The sequence below is a fragment of the Pseudorca crassidens genome, chromosome 15 (assembly GCF_039906515.1).
Source record: "Pseudorca crassidens isolate mPseCra1 chromosome 15, mPseCra1.hap1, whole genome shotgun sequence".
NCBI classification, from domain to species: domain Eukaryota; kingdom Metazoa; phylum Chordata; class Mammalia; order Artiodactyla; family Delphinidae; genus Pseudorca; species Pseudorca crassidens.
In genome coordinates, this window is record NC_090310.1 from 35,810,280 (window position 1) to 35,827,279 (window position 17,000).

The 17,000-nt window shown below is 46.7% G+C and overlaps 1 protein-coding gene across 2 annotated transcripts in view; it reads left to right on the plus strand.

Moving 5' to 3' along the window:
• The window catches only part of ADCY9 (adenylate cyclase 9), a 177,859-nt gene extending 168,529 nt beyond the window's left edge, over positions 1-9,330 (plus strand). For both annotated transcript variants that reach the window (XM_067706814.1, XM_067706813.1), the window contains one exon: positions 5,073-9,330. In XM_067706814.1, the coding sequence (XP_067562915.1) occupies positions 5,073-6,264 (1,192 nt within the window). In that variant the 3' untranslated portion in view covers positions 6,265-9,330. The remainder of the gene's footprint in view (positions 1-5,072) is intronic.
• The last annotated feature ends 7,670 nt before the right edge of the window (positions 9,331-17,000 follow it).

A 17,000-nucleotide genomic window follows, 5' to 3' on the forward strand; every position in this document is an offset into this window, starting at 1 on the left:
GTTAGGACACAGCTTGCTAACGGAGGCACAGAGTAAGTTGAGGTAAAGCACAGATGCTTACAGACACAGTTCAGAGCTGTGGTGGCTGATGCTGCGATGCTCAGTGTGGTTCCAGGGAAGGAGCTTGGCGGGGCCGCTCCTGCCTCTCAGGATGGCGCTGCCTCTGTAACACTCACTGCGAAACAAATGCTGAACGTTAGTTTTGCTTTTTGCCTTTTTTTCTAAAGGCAAAAATCCCCTTCAGATTTCTTTCATTAGCAAAAACAGGTACTAATGTAGGTCTTTCATCAAAGCAAAGCGGTGAAAAGCGAACTTTCAAAAAGCGAGGGTTTCCTGTGTTAGATTTGGTTTAATTTTATATAAGACATTAGAATGTTACAAAGGAGATCTCACAAATCAAAGAAAATTTATTCCCTAAAATATTTTGAAATAACCGACTAGAAATTTGAAACAAATAAATGTTGGGCCCTTGCTTTACTATAAACATCAAAATTAATTCTAAATAAATTGAAGTCAAAAATTTTTAAATTATATAAAACTATATAAACATCTAGAAAAAATAAAATTAAGCAGTTCTCAAGCTTCTAAGACAGAGATAACTTTCCAATCTTACAAATAATAAATAGAACCACACGCACAAAAAAATAAGACTGACCGAGGGGATGATAAAAGCAGACTGAAAAAAATATTTGTGAGACTGTTATGTAAAGAGCTAATTAAGACCTGTGTAGATAAAACACCAAAAAAATCACAAAAGAGGAAATGTAGTAGAAGATAAATAGGCTACTACACAAGTCATTGCACTATTAAATAACTACAGAATTCCTTCTGATCTTCAAATCATACCTTCAAAATGTTACCATGTGAATACCCAGTGTAGGCCAGGGTGTGGCACATATATGAATTGATGGTGTTTAATATAGGTTTGTTTAATCTACACAGTAACCTGATATATTAGGTAACTTTGTCCCCATTTTCCAGATAAGAAAGCTGAAGCTCAGAGAAGGAACCTGCATATGGACACTGGCAGTGTTCAGACCCTGGCCTCCCTCACTACCAGGCCATGCGTCTTCTGCCATGCCTCATTACTTTTCAGAATGGTACAATAGTTTTGGAAAGTAATTTGGCAATCTATAAAACATAGTCATAAAAATGTCCATCACCTTTAAACTAATAATTCTGTTTTTGCTTATCTGCTGAGGAAATAATTCAGCATTTGGTAAAGGCTGCATGCCCCAAAATATTGAACATCTGATTGATAATATTGAAAGTTCATCAGCAACTTCAGTTGTCAGTAAAAAAGAAATTAATTAAATTATGATACATATACCCAAATATTACAACTGTTAAAATGCAGCAATGTGGAAAGCATTTATGGTTTTCATTTTTCATTTATTATGTGAAATTACATAGGTCTTATAGCTACAGCTAGGTATTTCATTGTATATAAAAAAAAGTAAGATATGTAATACTTACGATCTAATGATGAGTGATGATTTTTTCTCTGTTTCTACAATTAAAAAATTAAATACCTGTGGACATTTAGATGTTGGGAAGGAGAATTAAAGTGACAATGGAACAAAAACAGAATACAGATGTTTCTGTGTATGATTGACAATTATAAGATTTAGTAGCAAAACACCTAATATCTTTTTTTAAGTTAACTTTCTTTTGACGTATAACACATACACAGAAAAGCCTCCAGATCATGAAGACAGCTCAGTGAATTTTCACTAGTGAACACACCCATTTAACTGCCACCCAGACCAAGAAATAGAACATTACCCAGAAGCCCCCCTTATGCCTCCTCTTGGTGCATCCCGCCCCCATCCTAGGCGTAGATTTTAAATGGCATGGAAATATACCAAAATTTTAATGCATCCCACGTTGAGCTGGCTAGGACGAGTGGTCTTTGTTTTCCGTTTTTCTCTATTTTGTAATCCCTCTTTTCCGTGATAATGAACTATACTGTTTTTTACTCTGACTTCCATTTGTCCATCTATTAAGTTACCTCTTGCATTTAGTCACAAAATTCCTCCTTTTGGGACTGCCCTTTACTATTTGAATTTAGGAGTAGAACCATCGCCTTCCTTGTTCCTTCTGCAGTAGGATAAGAAGTACAGGTTGTAGAGTGGAAATAATTCTCTCACCCGCTGGTTACAGATCTTCTGTTGCAAGGCAGCCCCTTGGGCACAACATGTCAGCCTGTGCATTAGGACCCTTCCTTTTAAGCAAAGGTAAAAGCAAGCAGTGCAGTTGTTTCCCTTTCCCTGTCACACCTGCCCACGTTTCGTATTCTTCTGCTCCACCCAGAGGGCACTGGCCTGTGCCCATCCCAGGCTTAGGCCACACTGCCGGCTTTAGCTACAGCACAATTGAGGAAACCGAGACAACGCCACCCAGTTCTACCACCGGGTTCTACAATGCCTGGTTCTAGGATGACCTTAAGCCTTGGTGACGTCTCCTAATAAAGAGGCTGTTCCTCAGTGTTATCACTTTGGAGAAACCGGAGGAAAGGTCAACTCCTAAGCCAAGGAGATGGGCTCATGTAGAGAAGACTCACTCCCTCCAGATTCTCTCCCTACTCTGAGCCAACAAGAGGGCTTGAGGGGCTGGACATAGATCTGTTTTAGTATCTAAAATAGTTATTTTGTTTAGTACTTTAGATTCATAGTAAATACTGCCATTTGTTTAAATGACAGTTGGCAAAATAAATGAGTGAAGTGTGGTGCATCTTGCCATAGAGGCTGTTTTGGGTTCCTGGTTCTTAGGCATTAAGTCATAGAACCTCTGTCAGGGTCCCCAAGACCACCCTCAGGTCTGATCATTCACTTGGAGGACTCAGGACTCAGCACATGGTTGTACCCGTGGCTGTGGTTTCTTACAGCAAAAGGACACAGAGCAAAATCAGCAGAGAACAAAAGTGCATGAGACAGAGTCCAGAGGAAACCAGGCGCCAGCGTTCGAGAGTCCTCTCTCAGTGGAGTCGTATGACATGCACTTAATTCTTCCAGCAATGAGCTGTGACAGCACGTGTGAAACACCCTCCTGGGAAGCCCATCAGAGACTCCAGGGTTTTTCTTGGTGGCTGGTCACATAGGCGCCCTTTGCCTGGCATGTACCAAAATTCCAGATTTTCGGAAGGAGGGCAGGTGCAGAAACCACATTGTTTGTACCAACAGTCCAGGCACGGTGAGCCCCTCTCATCAAGGACTGGTGGGAACCCTCCCCAAATCCAAGCTCCCCAATGCCAGCCTAGGGCACCCTGCTGGTTCTACAGACATAGCCTCAGGCCCTTTCTGCACAGACCCTTAGGCCAGTAGAGACTTAGCAATACTCCAGCCCATCTTCAGTTTACTCGTGAGGAAACTGAGACCTGAAAGATGGTGTGACCTGCCCAAGGCTCTCAGAGCTCTGTGGGGGGCCAGCCCGGTCACAGTCCAGGCATCATTACTCCAAAGCCAGGCTTTTGTGACTGTGTTTCATGGAAGGCGTTATGACCAGATTGGTCAGTTTCATTATTTTTAATATGCCTAAGTACAGGTAACATTAAAATTCATTAAAAAACACTCTGATGGTAGAATTGAGCTTTCTGTGCCATGATACTCTCTAAACTCAGGGTCCATCTGTTCCATGTATAATTATATTCATATAAGTGACCCAGACCATTGTTATGTAAAATCTAGCGGCCTGCTCTGTGCATTTTAGAGTACATCAGGGTACAGTTTACATGAGCAGAGCAATCACAGCGTTGTAAACAGATAAAAGAGAGATGAGAAGGAAATTCAACAAACATTAACAGTGATCACCTCTGGATGGTGTGATGATGGGTGAATCTTTTTTCTTTCTACTTTCACCCTAAATTTTATATGATGAGTATGTAGTATTTTTAAGTGGAAAAAATTATATTTAAAGAATAAACTTTAGAAGAGACTGCCCACGCTAATCTTCAGTCCTGGGATCCCAAGCTGTGGCCCTTCGGCACTGTGGAACTGTAGAACAGACCAAGTAGACTTGGTCATCAGAGGGAATAGAAATGGGCTCAGCCCTTAGAAGGGCAGTTTGGAAATTTCTACCGGAATTCTAAGTGTATTTTAAATGACTCAGCAGTTCCACTTCCAGGAGTTTATCCCACAGACAGGCTCATTCATATGCACAAAGACACTCGGGAATATCCACTGTAACCTCGTTCCTAGTAGTCAAAGATGGACACAACTGATCGCCCTCTGCAGGGGACTGGTTGTTACAGCACAGCCGTGTGTTAGAATAGTGCGCAACAGAAAGGTTACCTCATAGGAAAGACAGTTATTTTCCATTGTTTATACTGTTTGAGTTTCTTACAGTGTGTTACCCTTAAAAGTATACATTTTATATTATTTTTAAAAATGGTTAAGTTATCTTAAATGACTTTGGCAAAACAGAACTAACCCCAGGGCGGGTGGGAGGGAGGGGGCAGGGGAATTATATCAGAGTGTATCAGAGGATGTGAAATTTCTTGGGTGTGACAGTGGTGGTGTGATTCCATAGGGAGACGTCCTTTTTCTTAGGAGATTCGTACTGAACTCTTCAGGATTGAAGTGGCAGGTTACTTTCAGACTGTTCAGCAAAGTATGCCTGTGTGAGTGTGTGTGCGCGTGTGCAGTTTGTGTTGACAGAGGGAAACAGCAGAGTAGCACAATGTTGGCAATTGTTGAATCCAGGAGAAGGGTATACAAATGTTTGTTTTGCCAGTCTCTTAACCTTTTTGTAAGGTTGAGATTTTTCAAAATAAAAAGTTGGGAAAAAAGAAAAGATTTTAAAAATCAAGGAGCTAAAGACTTCTGAAAAACAAAGCAAGTACAAAGCACTCATTACAGGAATCTTACAAGAGTGACTCTTTATCACGCCACATCTTTCTAAACAGAAACAGGTCACTCTGCAGCTGCAGGTGGTTGAAAGTTTGAGCTGCACAAAACTCTGTGCAGGATGCTGGTTAGCTGGGCTGGTTCAGAACCTGGAAGCACTGGGCAGTAACCTTTCCCTTAAAGATGCATTTCAGAAGGCACATCCTTTGTCCTCTCTTTCCTCTCCAGCTCCAAGAGGAATCCGTGCAACGCCTCGCTGCCGCACGACAGCAGGAGCCCAGCCAGCCTGATCGGCCAGGAGGTGATTCTTGTCTTCTTCCTCCTGCTCTTGTTGGTCTGGTTCCTGAATCGAGAATTCGAAGTCAGCTACCGCCTACACTACCACGGGGACGTGGAGGCGGACCTGCACCGCACTAAGATCCAGAGCATGAGGGACCAGGCCGACTGGCTGCTGAGAAACATCATCCCCTACCACGTGGCCGAGCAGCTGAAGGTCTCCCAGACCTACTCGAAGAACCACGACAACGGAGGAGTAATCTTCGCCAGCATCGTCAACTTCAGCGAGTTCTATGAGGAGAACTACGAGGGCGGCAAGGAGTGCTACCGGGTCCTCAACGAGCTGATTGGGGACTTCGACGAGCTCCTGAGCAAGCCGGACTACAGCAGCATTGAGAAGATCAAGACCATTGGGGCCACATACATGGCCGCGTCGGGGCTGAACGCCACACAGTGCCGTGACGGCAGCCACCCGCAGGAGCACCTGCAGATCCTGTTTGAGTTCGCCAAGGAAATGATGCGCGTGGTGGACGACTTCAACAATAACATGCTCTGGTTCAACTTCAAGCTCAGGGTGGGCTTCAACCATGGGCCCCTGACGGCAGGCGTCATTGGCACCACCAAGCTGCTGTACGACATCTGGGGAGACACGGTCAACATCGCCAGCAGGATGGACACCACGGGGGTGGAGTGCCGCATCCAGGTCAGCGAGGAAAGCTACCGCGTCCTGAGCAAGATGGGCTACGACTTCGACTACAGAGGGACGGTGAACGTCAAGGGCAAAGGCCAGATGAAGACCTACCTGTACCCCAAGTGCACAGACAACGGGATGGTGCCGCAGCACCAGCTCTCCATCTCCCCCGACATCCGAGTCCAGGTGGACGGCAGCATCGGACGCTCCCCCACGGACGAGATCACCAACCTGGTGCCTTCCGTACAGAACCCGGACCAGGTGTCCCTGGGCTCCGAGAACAACACACAGGCCAGGGACACTCACCCGTCTTCTAAGAAACCCTGGAAGGAGCCCATCAAAGCCGAAGAAAGGTGTAGGTTCAGCAAAGCCATAGAGAAAAGCGACTGTGAAGAAGCAGGGGTGGAGGAAGCCAATGAACTCACCAAGCTCAACGTCTCAAAGAGGGCATGATGCGGCCCAGCGCCGCCCGCGGTGCTCTGTCCGTCCAGGTTCCACAGTTCCCGTCCCCGGACGTGGTGTCCTGTGGTCATTGCAGCCCTAACTTCTGTGTGGATCACAGTTATTCAGGGTTCATCTTCATCCGTTTTTTTCCTCTTCCCCCTTGGTGTGACCATTTGGCAGTGTGGAGAACAAGTGCCTTCAGGGGCTGGCGTGGCCTGGAGTCCAGGGAAGGTGCGGCCAGGGTGTGGCGCTGGGTGGTGGTGGACGTTAAAACAGAAGCTGTGGTTAAAATATTATTTTTATTGCTTTTTCTCACGAGACACTTTTTTTTTTTGCTAATACAATGTTTTTGAGGTTTTTTTTCTGTATACGTACTAGTGTTTTTTCCAGTGACCTGACCTTTCTATGTAAACACATAGACGCACACACACTTGCATTCATGAATCTGAGATCAAGTGCCAGTAACTCACTGGGCGGGGATGCTGGGGGGGTGCAGGCTGAGGACCGTAGAGGGCCATCAGCCAGGACACCGGTGTCCCCTGACATGCGCCTTCCAGGCCAGCCAGGCCCTCAGGGGCTGTGACTGCACCCACCGCCCCCCACACCCAGCAGCTTTAGGGCTTCCTCCTCGTGCAGGCCGAGATTCCAAATGCTTACCGGCCTCACAGCTCATGAACCCAGGCCTCAGGTATCTAAAAGCCCTTTTTCATTCTGCTCCCGCCCCAAGGGGTCTTCCAGCTGGAGCGGAGGGGCTTGTCTTGGAAGCTGACTCAACTGAGAGGAAACGCAAAATAAACATCCAAGGGTTGCATTTATTTATTTATTTATTTATCAGGAAACGTGTGTGTCTTGGGAAGGGTTGCCGGGTCATTCTGTCTGGGGAAGGGCAGTAGGCTGAGGGGGCGGGGTGTGGTCACAGAGGGCACAGCAGAAGGATGAGAAGGTGTCCGTTAGTGCTTCAGCTACTCTGGGCCGCCTCCCCCGCCAGGGGCTGAGCAGGACCCCACTGGGCACGGCCTGCACACTCTGGGTCGGGGAAGCCCTCGGCCACCACTTTTAAAGCAAAAGCCCTCCTCCTGCTCCCCACCCAGGGGGTCTGCTCACGACAGGGGTGGGATCAGAACCGGCTCGCTGTGAAGCAGTTCTGGGCAGAGCACCATGGCCGCGGGCAGCGCTTGGCTTCCACATTCAGAAAGCTGCTTCATCCTTTCCTTTTCTCAGCCTGTGCAGGACCCATTTGTGGTGGGGTTGAGCCTGGTGAGTGGATCCCAGCCCTATTTAAATGGAGCTCTTACCCTGGAAGTAGGGACAGAATCGTCTGGATGGAAATGAGGTATGGAACCGGGGAAGTACAGAAAACCCAAGGAAATTGTTTCTGTGCCCTTTGTTGCTAATCCTGCTTGTAATTACCGTTTTGCCACATTGAGTCTGAAGTTTATGTAGGATTGAACTCAGGCCAGAGTTGCCCTGTCATAGTCATATGACACCTCATTCTTAAGGTGGCTGCAGCTCATGGGATATTTGAGGACTGGCTCCTGCTCTGTGTAAGGTCTTCTCCGATGTGCCCTGTGTATTTTCTTTTCACTGGTAAATCTCTATGTAGATTTCACATCTGCATTAAGTCCTGTTATCACTCCTCACCAAATACGTACAGAATCTGCCCTTCCTGGCATCATGAAGTATTGATTCTGGTCCCCCAGCTCCCCAGGGACATGCATGGCACAGACCCCAGCAGTACGGTTGTAGCCAGGATCTCCATGTCCAGGGAGATTTGCCTTCAGGTTTTACTGTCAGATTGTTGGTCTTCCAATGCTAGAGAAATAGAGAAAGGATGACTGTGACATTACCTCTTCTAAAGAATGTATTCTTATAAAATCCTGCAGAGATTTTATTTTTTCTGAAAAACACTACCTGATGCTCTCCTTGTCTGTCAGGCTTGTGGGCATGTCAGGGGTTCCTTCCATCAGTATTAAGACGTGTGTTGAGTGTGGGCCTCGCCCTCCACCATCTGGCTCCAGGCTCTGCAGCTTTGGTGGCGGCTAGGGGCCTGGGTGCTTCCTGCTGTTCCCCGTGTCTCTGCTGTTCCACTCAAAACATGCTCCACAGAGTTCATCTCTGCACACGCTTCCTCCCTATCAAACTTTTTTTTTTTCCCTTCCTCTCCTGCGATTCCTGGGAAGCCAAGAGGCTGTGGACGCAGGGAGAGAGTGGTGACGTCCACCTGTCCAGTTCAACATTGTGCAAATGGAAGCCTTTGTGGACGGTTTAAATTGTCTTTAAAAAAACACCCCGAGCGAGCCTTCCTAAGCAGCCAGTACAGATGTTCTCTTTGGGCCACCAGTGACCCAGGTCCTTCCCAGCCCCTGCTTGGCAGCATACCTCAGCACAGAACCACGGAGTGCCTGCACCCGCAGCGCCAGGCCTCTGACTCCGTGGGCATTGAGCAGACGGTGGCTGAAGACAGGCTTCTGAGCAGCGGGTTCAAGCGCTTCCGATTAGGTGGAGGCGTTCTTCAGAGCGGCAATACCTCCTGTGAACTTAGGGCAGGAAGCAATACTTCAGAATTGAATGTGTGTAAATAGTTGCTTTGAGTTGCAATTGCTAGTTCTTCTTGGCCTCAGGTCAGATCAAATTATATATGTATAAATATATATAAACAAACACAAATAATTGCATCCAATGCAAACAAATGCAGAGCATCAGTTATGAAACCCTCACAGAGCTTGGAGGCTGCTCACGGCTCCGTTACCCTGACTGTGCTGTGGAGACACCTGCACATTTGCACTTGACATTGAGAGCCAAAGGGCCGCGTGCTTCCCCATTATGTGTGCTGTAGTGATTTGTAGTTTCCAAAGATCTGTCCGCGTTTGCATTTCTAGACTTTCGAAGTAAGCACTTTTTGGTGGTTGTTTCGAAAAATCACGTCATGCCTAGAATATGAAAATTAAATCTGCGAGAACCAATTGTTTGCGTTCTCCATCTTTCCTTTGCTCTACCCTTTTTAAGTTGTTAATCCTAATAATTTCAAAATGCACCCACTGAAGAAATGGACATTAAAATACTCTAAAATCTCAATATTTGATGCCTGGTATTTCCTCATCGACAAGATCGTTACCACTTCCGAGATTAGGGCGCTCCTTTTTCCCTGCCATTTGTGGCTGAAATAGGAAGCTTTGCAGGTCTTTTACATCGTGACTTTGAAAACAGGGCAACTAAAAACTCTTATTGTGTGTGTATGTGTGTGTGTGTGTGTTTTAAATGGACACATTTGCTACAGTGAACTTTGGTTGAGAATTATTTATTTTTACATGGAACAGAAGCAGGTTGCAGGACAAATTTTGCTTGCGACCACATCCTGATTTTTTTAGACCTTCTAAATAGTTTTTCCCGCAATATCTTCAGCAACTGACTGAGAAGATGAAGTAAGTTTTCTGAAAAGATGTGCCTGCATAGCCTCTTCCTTACAGAGTCCTGGGGTGCCTGTATCATGGGGAAGTCACAAACCCATTTCGGAATCTGTTTAAAGTCACAGAGCGTCTTTGCCAAAAATCACACATGCCATTTTACATGTCATAGGGGCTCACAGCACCTCCAAACCTGGAGCCAAATGCTGGCTCTGCTAGGGGTTAGAGCCTCTTCCCCCAGGGTTTTTCCTGGAGAGTTCAGTATTAATGTGCAACTTCAAAGCACAGAACCCTCTTGTCGACTCAGCAAAGGGGATGCAGATGTGGCCCCAGGCCTTGCTCATCAGATCAGAGGGATCCAGCTTCTAGGTGATCCTCCACTGGAGCCTGGTACCTGTGAGGACACTGCTTGTTGACGAGGGTGCTCTTTCCTCTGAGTCCGTGCTGCAGGCATTCCTAGGAACCTTCCGGAGGTAAGGGAATATTTGTCTTTGTTGCGTTTCTCTAGTAGAAAGGACACCCCAGGGACTTTGGGGGGTTTCTCAAACAGTCTAGAAAGGCAGCCTCTAATTTTTGCAGTAAACCTCAGGACTTATCATTTATGACTTCTCTTTCATCTATTCTTTTTTTTTTTTAATCTTTTCACTCTCATATTAGGGAGAGTTTTAAAATAAGTGTAATGAAGAATCGACCTTACCCAAATAGAGGGCTGGCCTTTTCTCTGGTTTCTTGGGAATTGATCTCTGAGCTCTTGGAATATCATGCCTGATAAGTGTCTCTGTTTAACTGGGGCTTTGGGCCCCACCAGGTAGTCCAACGGTGTCGTTTAGTGTGGTGATCACATGGTATTCACTTGACCTCTGCAGGGGCTGGAGACGAGTTATCTACTTTTATCTAAAATCTCTTTCACACGTGGTTGCTTTTCTCTGCTGTGGGAATCTGTCGTTGTGGCCGCCTGGGATGGATCCCAAGTACCAGGGAGAGGAAGCTAACTGGGGCAGGAGATAAGTGAGAGGAAGTGATTAAGAAAAAGTACAGAGTTGCACACCATGTAGGCGTAAACTCAAAACCTTCCCAAGTGTCTATTTTTATACTGTTCCTTTGTAAAAATTGGTTTTTAAATAACACGACTCCAAAGAGTTGTTACTGTATGTCAGAATAACTTAAGCGTGGGGAATTCTCACATCCCTTCTGGGCCTGAAAGTTGGAAAGAGAAAGAAATTACGCAATCAGGTATTGAGCAATCTGAGTGCCTCCCGAAACCTCAGTCATCAGCAGCAGCGATTCCTAACCTTTTTTGGGGCTCGCAAAGCCTTTGATAATTTGATGAAAGTTGTGGCTCCTTCATCCAGAAAAAAAAATGCACATCAAAATAAACCCACTTCGTGGGCTTCCCTGGTGGCGCAGTGGTTGAGAGTCTGCCTGCCGATGCAGGGGACACGGGTTCGTGCCCCTGTCCGGGAAGATCCCACATGCCGCGGAGCAGCTAGGCCCGTGAGCCATGGCCGCTGAGCCTGCGCGTCCGGAACCTGTGCTCCGCAACGGGAGAGGCCACAACAGTGAGAGGCCCACATACCGCAAAAAATAAATAAATAAAAATTTAAAAATCCACTTCATGTTCCTGGATCCAAATCCAATACCCATGATCTACAATAACAGGAGGAATGGTGATTTTTAATTATAAGTATCTGCAGGTGAGGTTTCCAAGCACTTCTGGACTCTCTACTGGAAACGTGATTAAACAGGTTAATGCTGCTTGTTTATATATGCATTTCCAATCCAATTATATTTTAGACTTTAATGTGTGAGTTACCTAAGTACATCTGAAGAGGCACTCAAAGAACTTTTCAATATAAAGACAAAGTTCATCAGATTCTTTCCCAACAGATAAATAACGATCAGACAGTGTTTTACTGAGTACCCTACTATGTGCCAAAGCTCCTTTCACTTAGGTGGTGACAGTGCTGTGATACTTGAGAATATTTGAGGAGCACCTGTGATTAGTCACTGTTTTTCCCGACGGCTCTCCTGTTAGGAGTCCCACCAGGAAACAGAAGGGAATTTTTAGACATCCCTCTCCTTGCTGACATTTTTATTTTTTAAATTTATTTATTTATTTATTTTTGGCTGTTTTGGGTCTTCGTTTCTGTGCGAGGGCTTTCCCCAGATACGGCAAGCGGGGGCCACTCTTCATCACGGTGCGCGGGCCTCTCACTATCGCGGCCTCTCCAGACACGCAGGCTCAGTAGTTGTGGCTCACGGGCCCAGTTGCTCCGCAGCATGTGGGATCTTCCCAGACCAGGGCTCGAACCCGTGTCCCCTGCACTGGCAGGCAGATTCTCAACCACTGCGCCACCAGGGAAGACCCTTGCTGACATTTTTAAATGGTGGCACCTTAGTGTCATCTGTACCCCATCAGAGATGATCTTTGTGTTATGGTCTTATGGAATATTCAGTCTTTCAAGAAAGAGCAACAGATGAGGACCATTCAGGGAAAACAACTGCACCAATATTGTGTTGGTCCCTCCCTGAGAGAGGGGCCACTCCACATGGTCATATATTTTATTTTTAAAACAATCCTGATGGCGACTGGGGTCCCAGCTCGAGGGTCTCAGAGCTGAGCAGAACAAGGCACTGGCTTGGACTGACGGGGCCGGTGGTGGCCTTTCAGGAACCACACCCCCAGTGAAAGGTCTCCCTGCCCCCCCCACGCCACCACCCACCCCCAGAATTGCAAGGGGTTGGAGGACTAGAGCCTCTGCTGACCCCACCTCCTTCCAAGTGACCTCCAGCAGGCTACAGTCTTCTCAGAGCTGCTCTTTCTCTGTCTTCCTCTGGGCTTTTTTTTTTTTTGCTGTACGCGGGCGTCTCACTGTTGTGGCCTCTCCCATTGCGGAGCACAGGCTCCGGACGCGCAGGCTCAGCGGCCATGGCTCACGGGCCCAGCCGCTCCGCGGCATGTGGGATCCTCCCAAACCGGGGCACGAACCCGTGTCCCCTGCATTGGTAGGCGAACTCTCAACCACTGCGCCACCAGGGAAGCCCTCCTCTGGGCTTCTTGATCTTCTCAGCAAACAAAATTCTTGCCCTCTAGGTTGACAGGGCGAGGACTGATAGCAGAAAGGGGGAATTGTTTGGACTTGTCCATGTGATTCCAGGGAAAGGAGCAGAATGGGGGTGACATGGCCTCACACGCTCCCCTTGGAGTCCCATGGCATAGACAGCCTCGCACCCAAGGCATCCGTCTCGAATCCTGCCAGGTTCCCACCCTCTGAGGTCCCCAGCTCTGGTCTCCCCGTCTCATGGACGGCCACTCCTCCTCTCTACCTGCGGCCACCACCTGCATTCCACCATCACCTTTGACCTCCCAAGTAGGTTTCAGTGCTGTGTTACCTCACTCCCAAACTTCAGGAGTACAGATAAACCTATGGCAACGCGGCGAGCGGGCACTTTATTGATTTAAAGAAAGTAACTCTTTAGCTGTGAAATTCAGTTCTCACACATGCAAATGTGCCTCTACACATAAGGCAGCCTCCCATTATATGATAGTTTTCTGCCAAGGAACTCAAGACACCTGGAACCCTTTCTGTCCTCATGATGCCTCACCGAAGGCAGAGGTGGTTTTTCCTGTCCAACAGATTCGAAAGTTCAGGTTCAGCGTAGCTGAGCGGCTTGCCCCCCTCAGCCAGTCATTGCCAGTGATTCCCAGCTGCACAGCCAGAAACAGAGCATGCTGCCAGTCCAGACCATCTCATGGCTTGCCCCCCCTTCCTTTGCAAGAAAAGAACAAAGAATCCAGGTGGTGGGATGAGACATGGTGCATTTAAATGGTGAGATTAGACAGTAGGTCAGCAAGTGACTGACAAGGTAAATCCGTCTCCCCTTCTCTCCCTCTCCCCTTCTTTTTGTAAGACGGGATACTTGAATTGTGTGTGGAATGTTTAAGGTATTGTCTAGTGTCTGCTTAGAATGGAAAAGTTTTCAGATTATTCAAGTGTCTATATGGACTTGTGTCCATCGGCTAACCAAGACCATCAGGGAATTGAGGCCAAGTTTGCAACACATCGGTGCCTTGGGAAAGATCTGTATAAAACACAGATTATGTTGGTGTCCTGTGCGTCCTGCTAATGTAGCAGAACTAGATCAGGTACCTTGAACACAAGATCCGTTTTTTCCCCCAACTGTTGATTACACAATAAATTTGTTATTATGTGTAATGTTAAGTTGTTTTTAAAATGCCCTTGTATATCTGCACATCTCCAGAATTTCAAAGTATTAGAGGGGAAAGAAAAAACTAAATATTTTTTGGCCATTTAACTTGAAATATCATAAAACATAATTCACAATTTCTATGCCAATTTGGGGACCTTGGGCAAAAAAACGACTTTGTTGACTACAAAGGAGCAAGGAAGCCAATAGTTTAGAAGCAAATCTTATAACATGGTGAGTTGGTGGAACTTTTCTTTTGTAATTCTGATTTGCTGGAGTGATATCTCTTCTTCCTCAAGAGTAAAGACTTCTGATGGCATCACAGATACATCTAGAGTGTTAGCACAGAAGAACGTGGCTAAATGTTGCCCTTGGTCTCCTATTTCTATTGTTAATTGCATGACAGGTTGTACTTTCCAAAAATTTCAGTCAAGGACTTCCAGAGACTTCTAAAGGTCCTAATCTACTGTAGTACCTGGAGAGCTTTTGGATTTGCTTGGTTGGTTGGTTTTTTAATATTGAAGAATGTGATTTATGTGAACTTTCAGGAAATTAATTCAACTAAAGCCTAAATCTAAGAAGATAAGGTAAAACTTTTTGGGAAAAAAAAAGAGATTTGAAGCACTTATCCAGATAATTTAGGATAAAAGCATCCTTTTGCCTAAAATATTTCAAATGAGACAAAATGAATTTATTGCATGAATCACATGGATAGTGATCCAAATTCTTCAGTTCACTTTTCTTATGCAGCCAATACAATGGGCTGCTTCAATCCCTTCAGCATCTCATTTCCAAATGTCCTCATCTTCTGCCACTGTCTGTTTTGTTGGCAGAATTACAATAGGAACAGACCTGCATGCTTTGAGGGAAAACCTAGCATATTCTTGTGAACTAGCCATTCAGTAGTTACCGGGACTCCAAAAGAGTTTGCCTGTGTTCCTGACTGGTGGTTCCTGTCACCGACTCAAACATAAGACGTCCCGCATCTGTTCCCGTAGCAACAGCCCCATGGATGACCTCTGGCAGGAGCTCTGTAGTGCCAGCGTGACCTTCCCATGTGCCCGAGACAGTCTGGCAGCCAAGAGGAGACTGGCCTTCCTCCCTCTCTTCCCTCTGAAGTGCAGGAAGGCAACCTCATGCACTGGCCCCGCTTGAGACACTCCAAAACCCTCACCATAAACTGCCACCAAGTCCTGGGCAAGCCTGTGGCACCCACTACCCTTCAGAAGATCGTCTGCAAGTCCCTTCTGGGTTTAGCCTCAAGAAGCTGCCAGAGCAGCGAGCTGGGACTTTGGGCCTGATCCAGACTCAAAAAGAGGCTCTTCATCCATCCAGTCCTGGGCTGGCCCAGGCAGCAGTGAGCCAGACTCTCAGACCAGCGTGGAAGCCAAACAGAGACCCCTGCCAATCCCACCAATGGTCCTGGGGTCTCTAAAGCAGTCCTTGGACTTGGGGGAGGTCAGGGACAGAGCAGAGGACCAGCTGGGAACACCCAGAGAAGTGGATGTCGGCAAAGTGGGGTCTCCAGCGTTCAGTGACCTAACGCAGCAGGGGCCTGGCCCCTTGTGTGCCACCACTGCAGCTGCATCGTAAGCCATTGGACGGGGTGTGCCAGACAGGGCCTCCACGGGCACACCCTCTTCACTCTACCGCATCCAACCGAAGAACCAATAACACACAAATGAGCACCAGTGAAAAACCGAGAGCCTTAACATCCTCTAGGAAACCCTGTGTCGTTTTCATGGTTTGTAACAGACAGCGTTATAGGATGGAGCCATCCCTGAGATGATCCAGTTACTAACATCAATGTCCACCGTCTCAATCCATGCACTTATCTTCATACCAAAACCAGTTCTGTGAGGCTCCCGAGCTGTGATGTAACGCAACAGGTCAGCATCGCCCCATCCTGACAGCTTTGTCCTGACAGGTCGCCAGAGCGTGTTTTCCTTGTTTTCGGTGTTGCATCACCATGAAGGGGCAACAATGGTTTGTTCCAGCAGCGTTTTGGCCATGGGTGGTTGCATGCTCCATCCTAGAATGGTCGTTCTTACACGTGGCCCCTTGCTTGTCATGGAATACAGAAAGCAATCACGGAAAAGTGTAAATCAGCTTTCCGTTGCAGAAGCATGGATAGTTTCCTTTTTTAATCGTCATGTTTTCTAGAAACTGCTCGTGGTTCTTCCTTTCCTCCCCTCCAACCTTCTTCTCATCTGCACTTTCCCATCACCTCTTTTCCACAAGATGAAAGCACTGCTGAGAGGGGAACTCCGTTTTCTTTCAGATAAAGGGAAGGAGCCTAATTGTAAATTTTAAACATATGTAAGAAACTGCTTATGTTCTGTCAACAACCCAAAACAGGAAGAATTGTATCTGTGAACTATTAAGCTGTATCTGTATATAGATAAAAAGCCCATTATCTTTAATTCATCACTACAGACCTTGTAATCTGTTGTACATTAAAATGTTTTACTGTATCAGAGAAAACGTCACGCTACAGATCCAGAGAAGCTGGGGAAATAATTCAAAATACAGTATAATTAACTCAAATCTTGTTGTTTGTTTATTCTGGGCATGGCACAATTTCAAGTGGAAGATGTGCTAACTGTAAATTATCAACCAGAAACTGAGTTTATCTGCGAGACTCCTGAGACCTCTCTAAGGCAGCGCCACTCACAGAGCTCATGGTGTGTGGGTTCACCGTGCAGCCCAAGGGGTCGCAAGCTGGTCGTTGCATTTTAATCCAGATGCAGGCATTTCGGGAAGAAGGTGCTGCAGCCTGCGCCCAGCCTGCCTCCCGCCGGGCCTCTGTCAGCTTGCTTTAGCTTGAAAAGAAGTGTTCAGAACAGAGAGCAGCTGCAAATGTTCAGGACCTCGAGTGTACTCTTGGGATCAGAAGGTTCAGTACCTCCTTTCCTCCAGCAGAATGTGTGCAGACAGGCAAGTAGAGAAAGAGGGCAAAGGAGCCCCCCTCCCTGAGGGTCTCTCCCAACGCTGAAAGGGCCGGAGAGGCCTCCCTGCTAAGAAACATGGATGGGGGAGTGGCAAGCCTTCTCCGTGATTTCACTGGAGTTTGTTCAACCCTGAGCTGAGCTCATGGACAGGAGTGAACCAAAACTTGTTTTCTTTGGACTG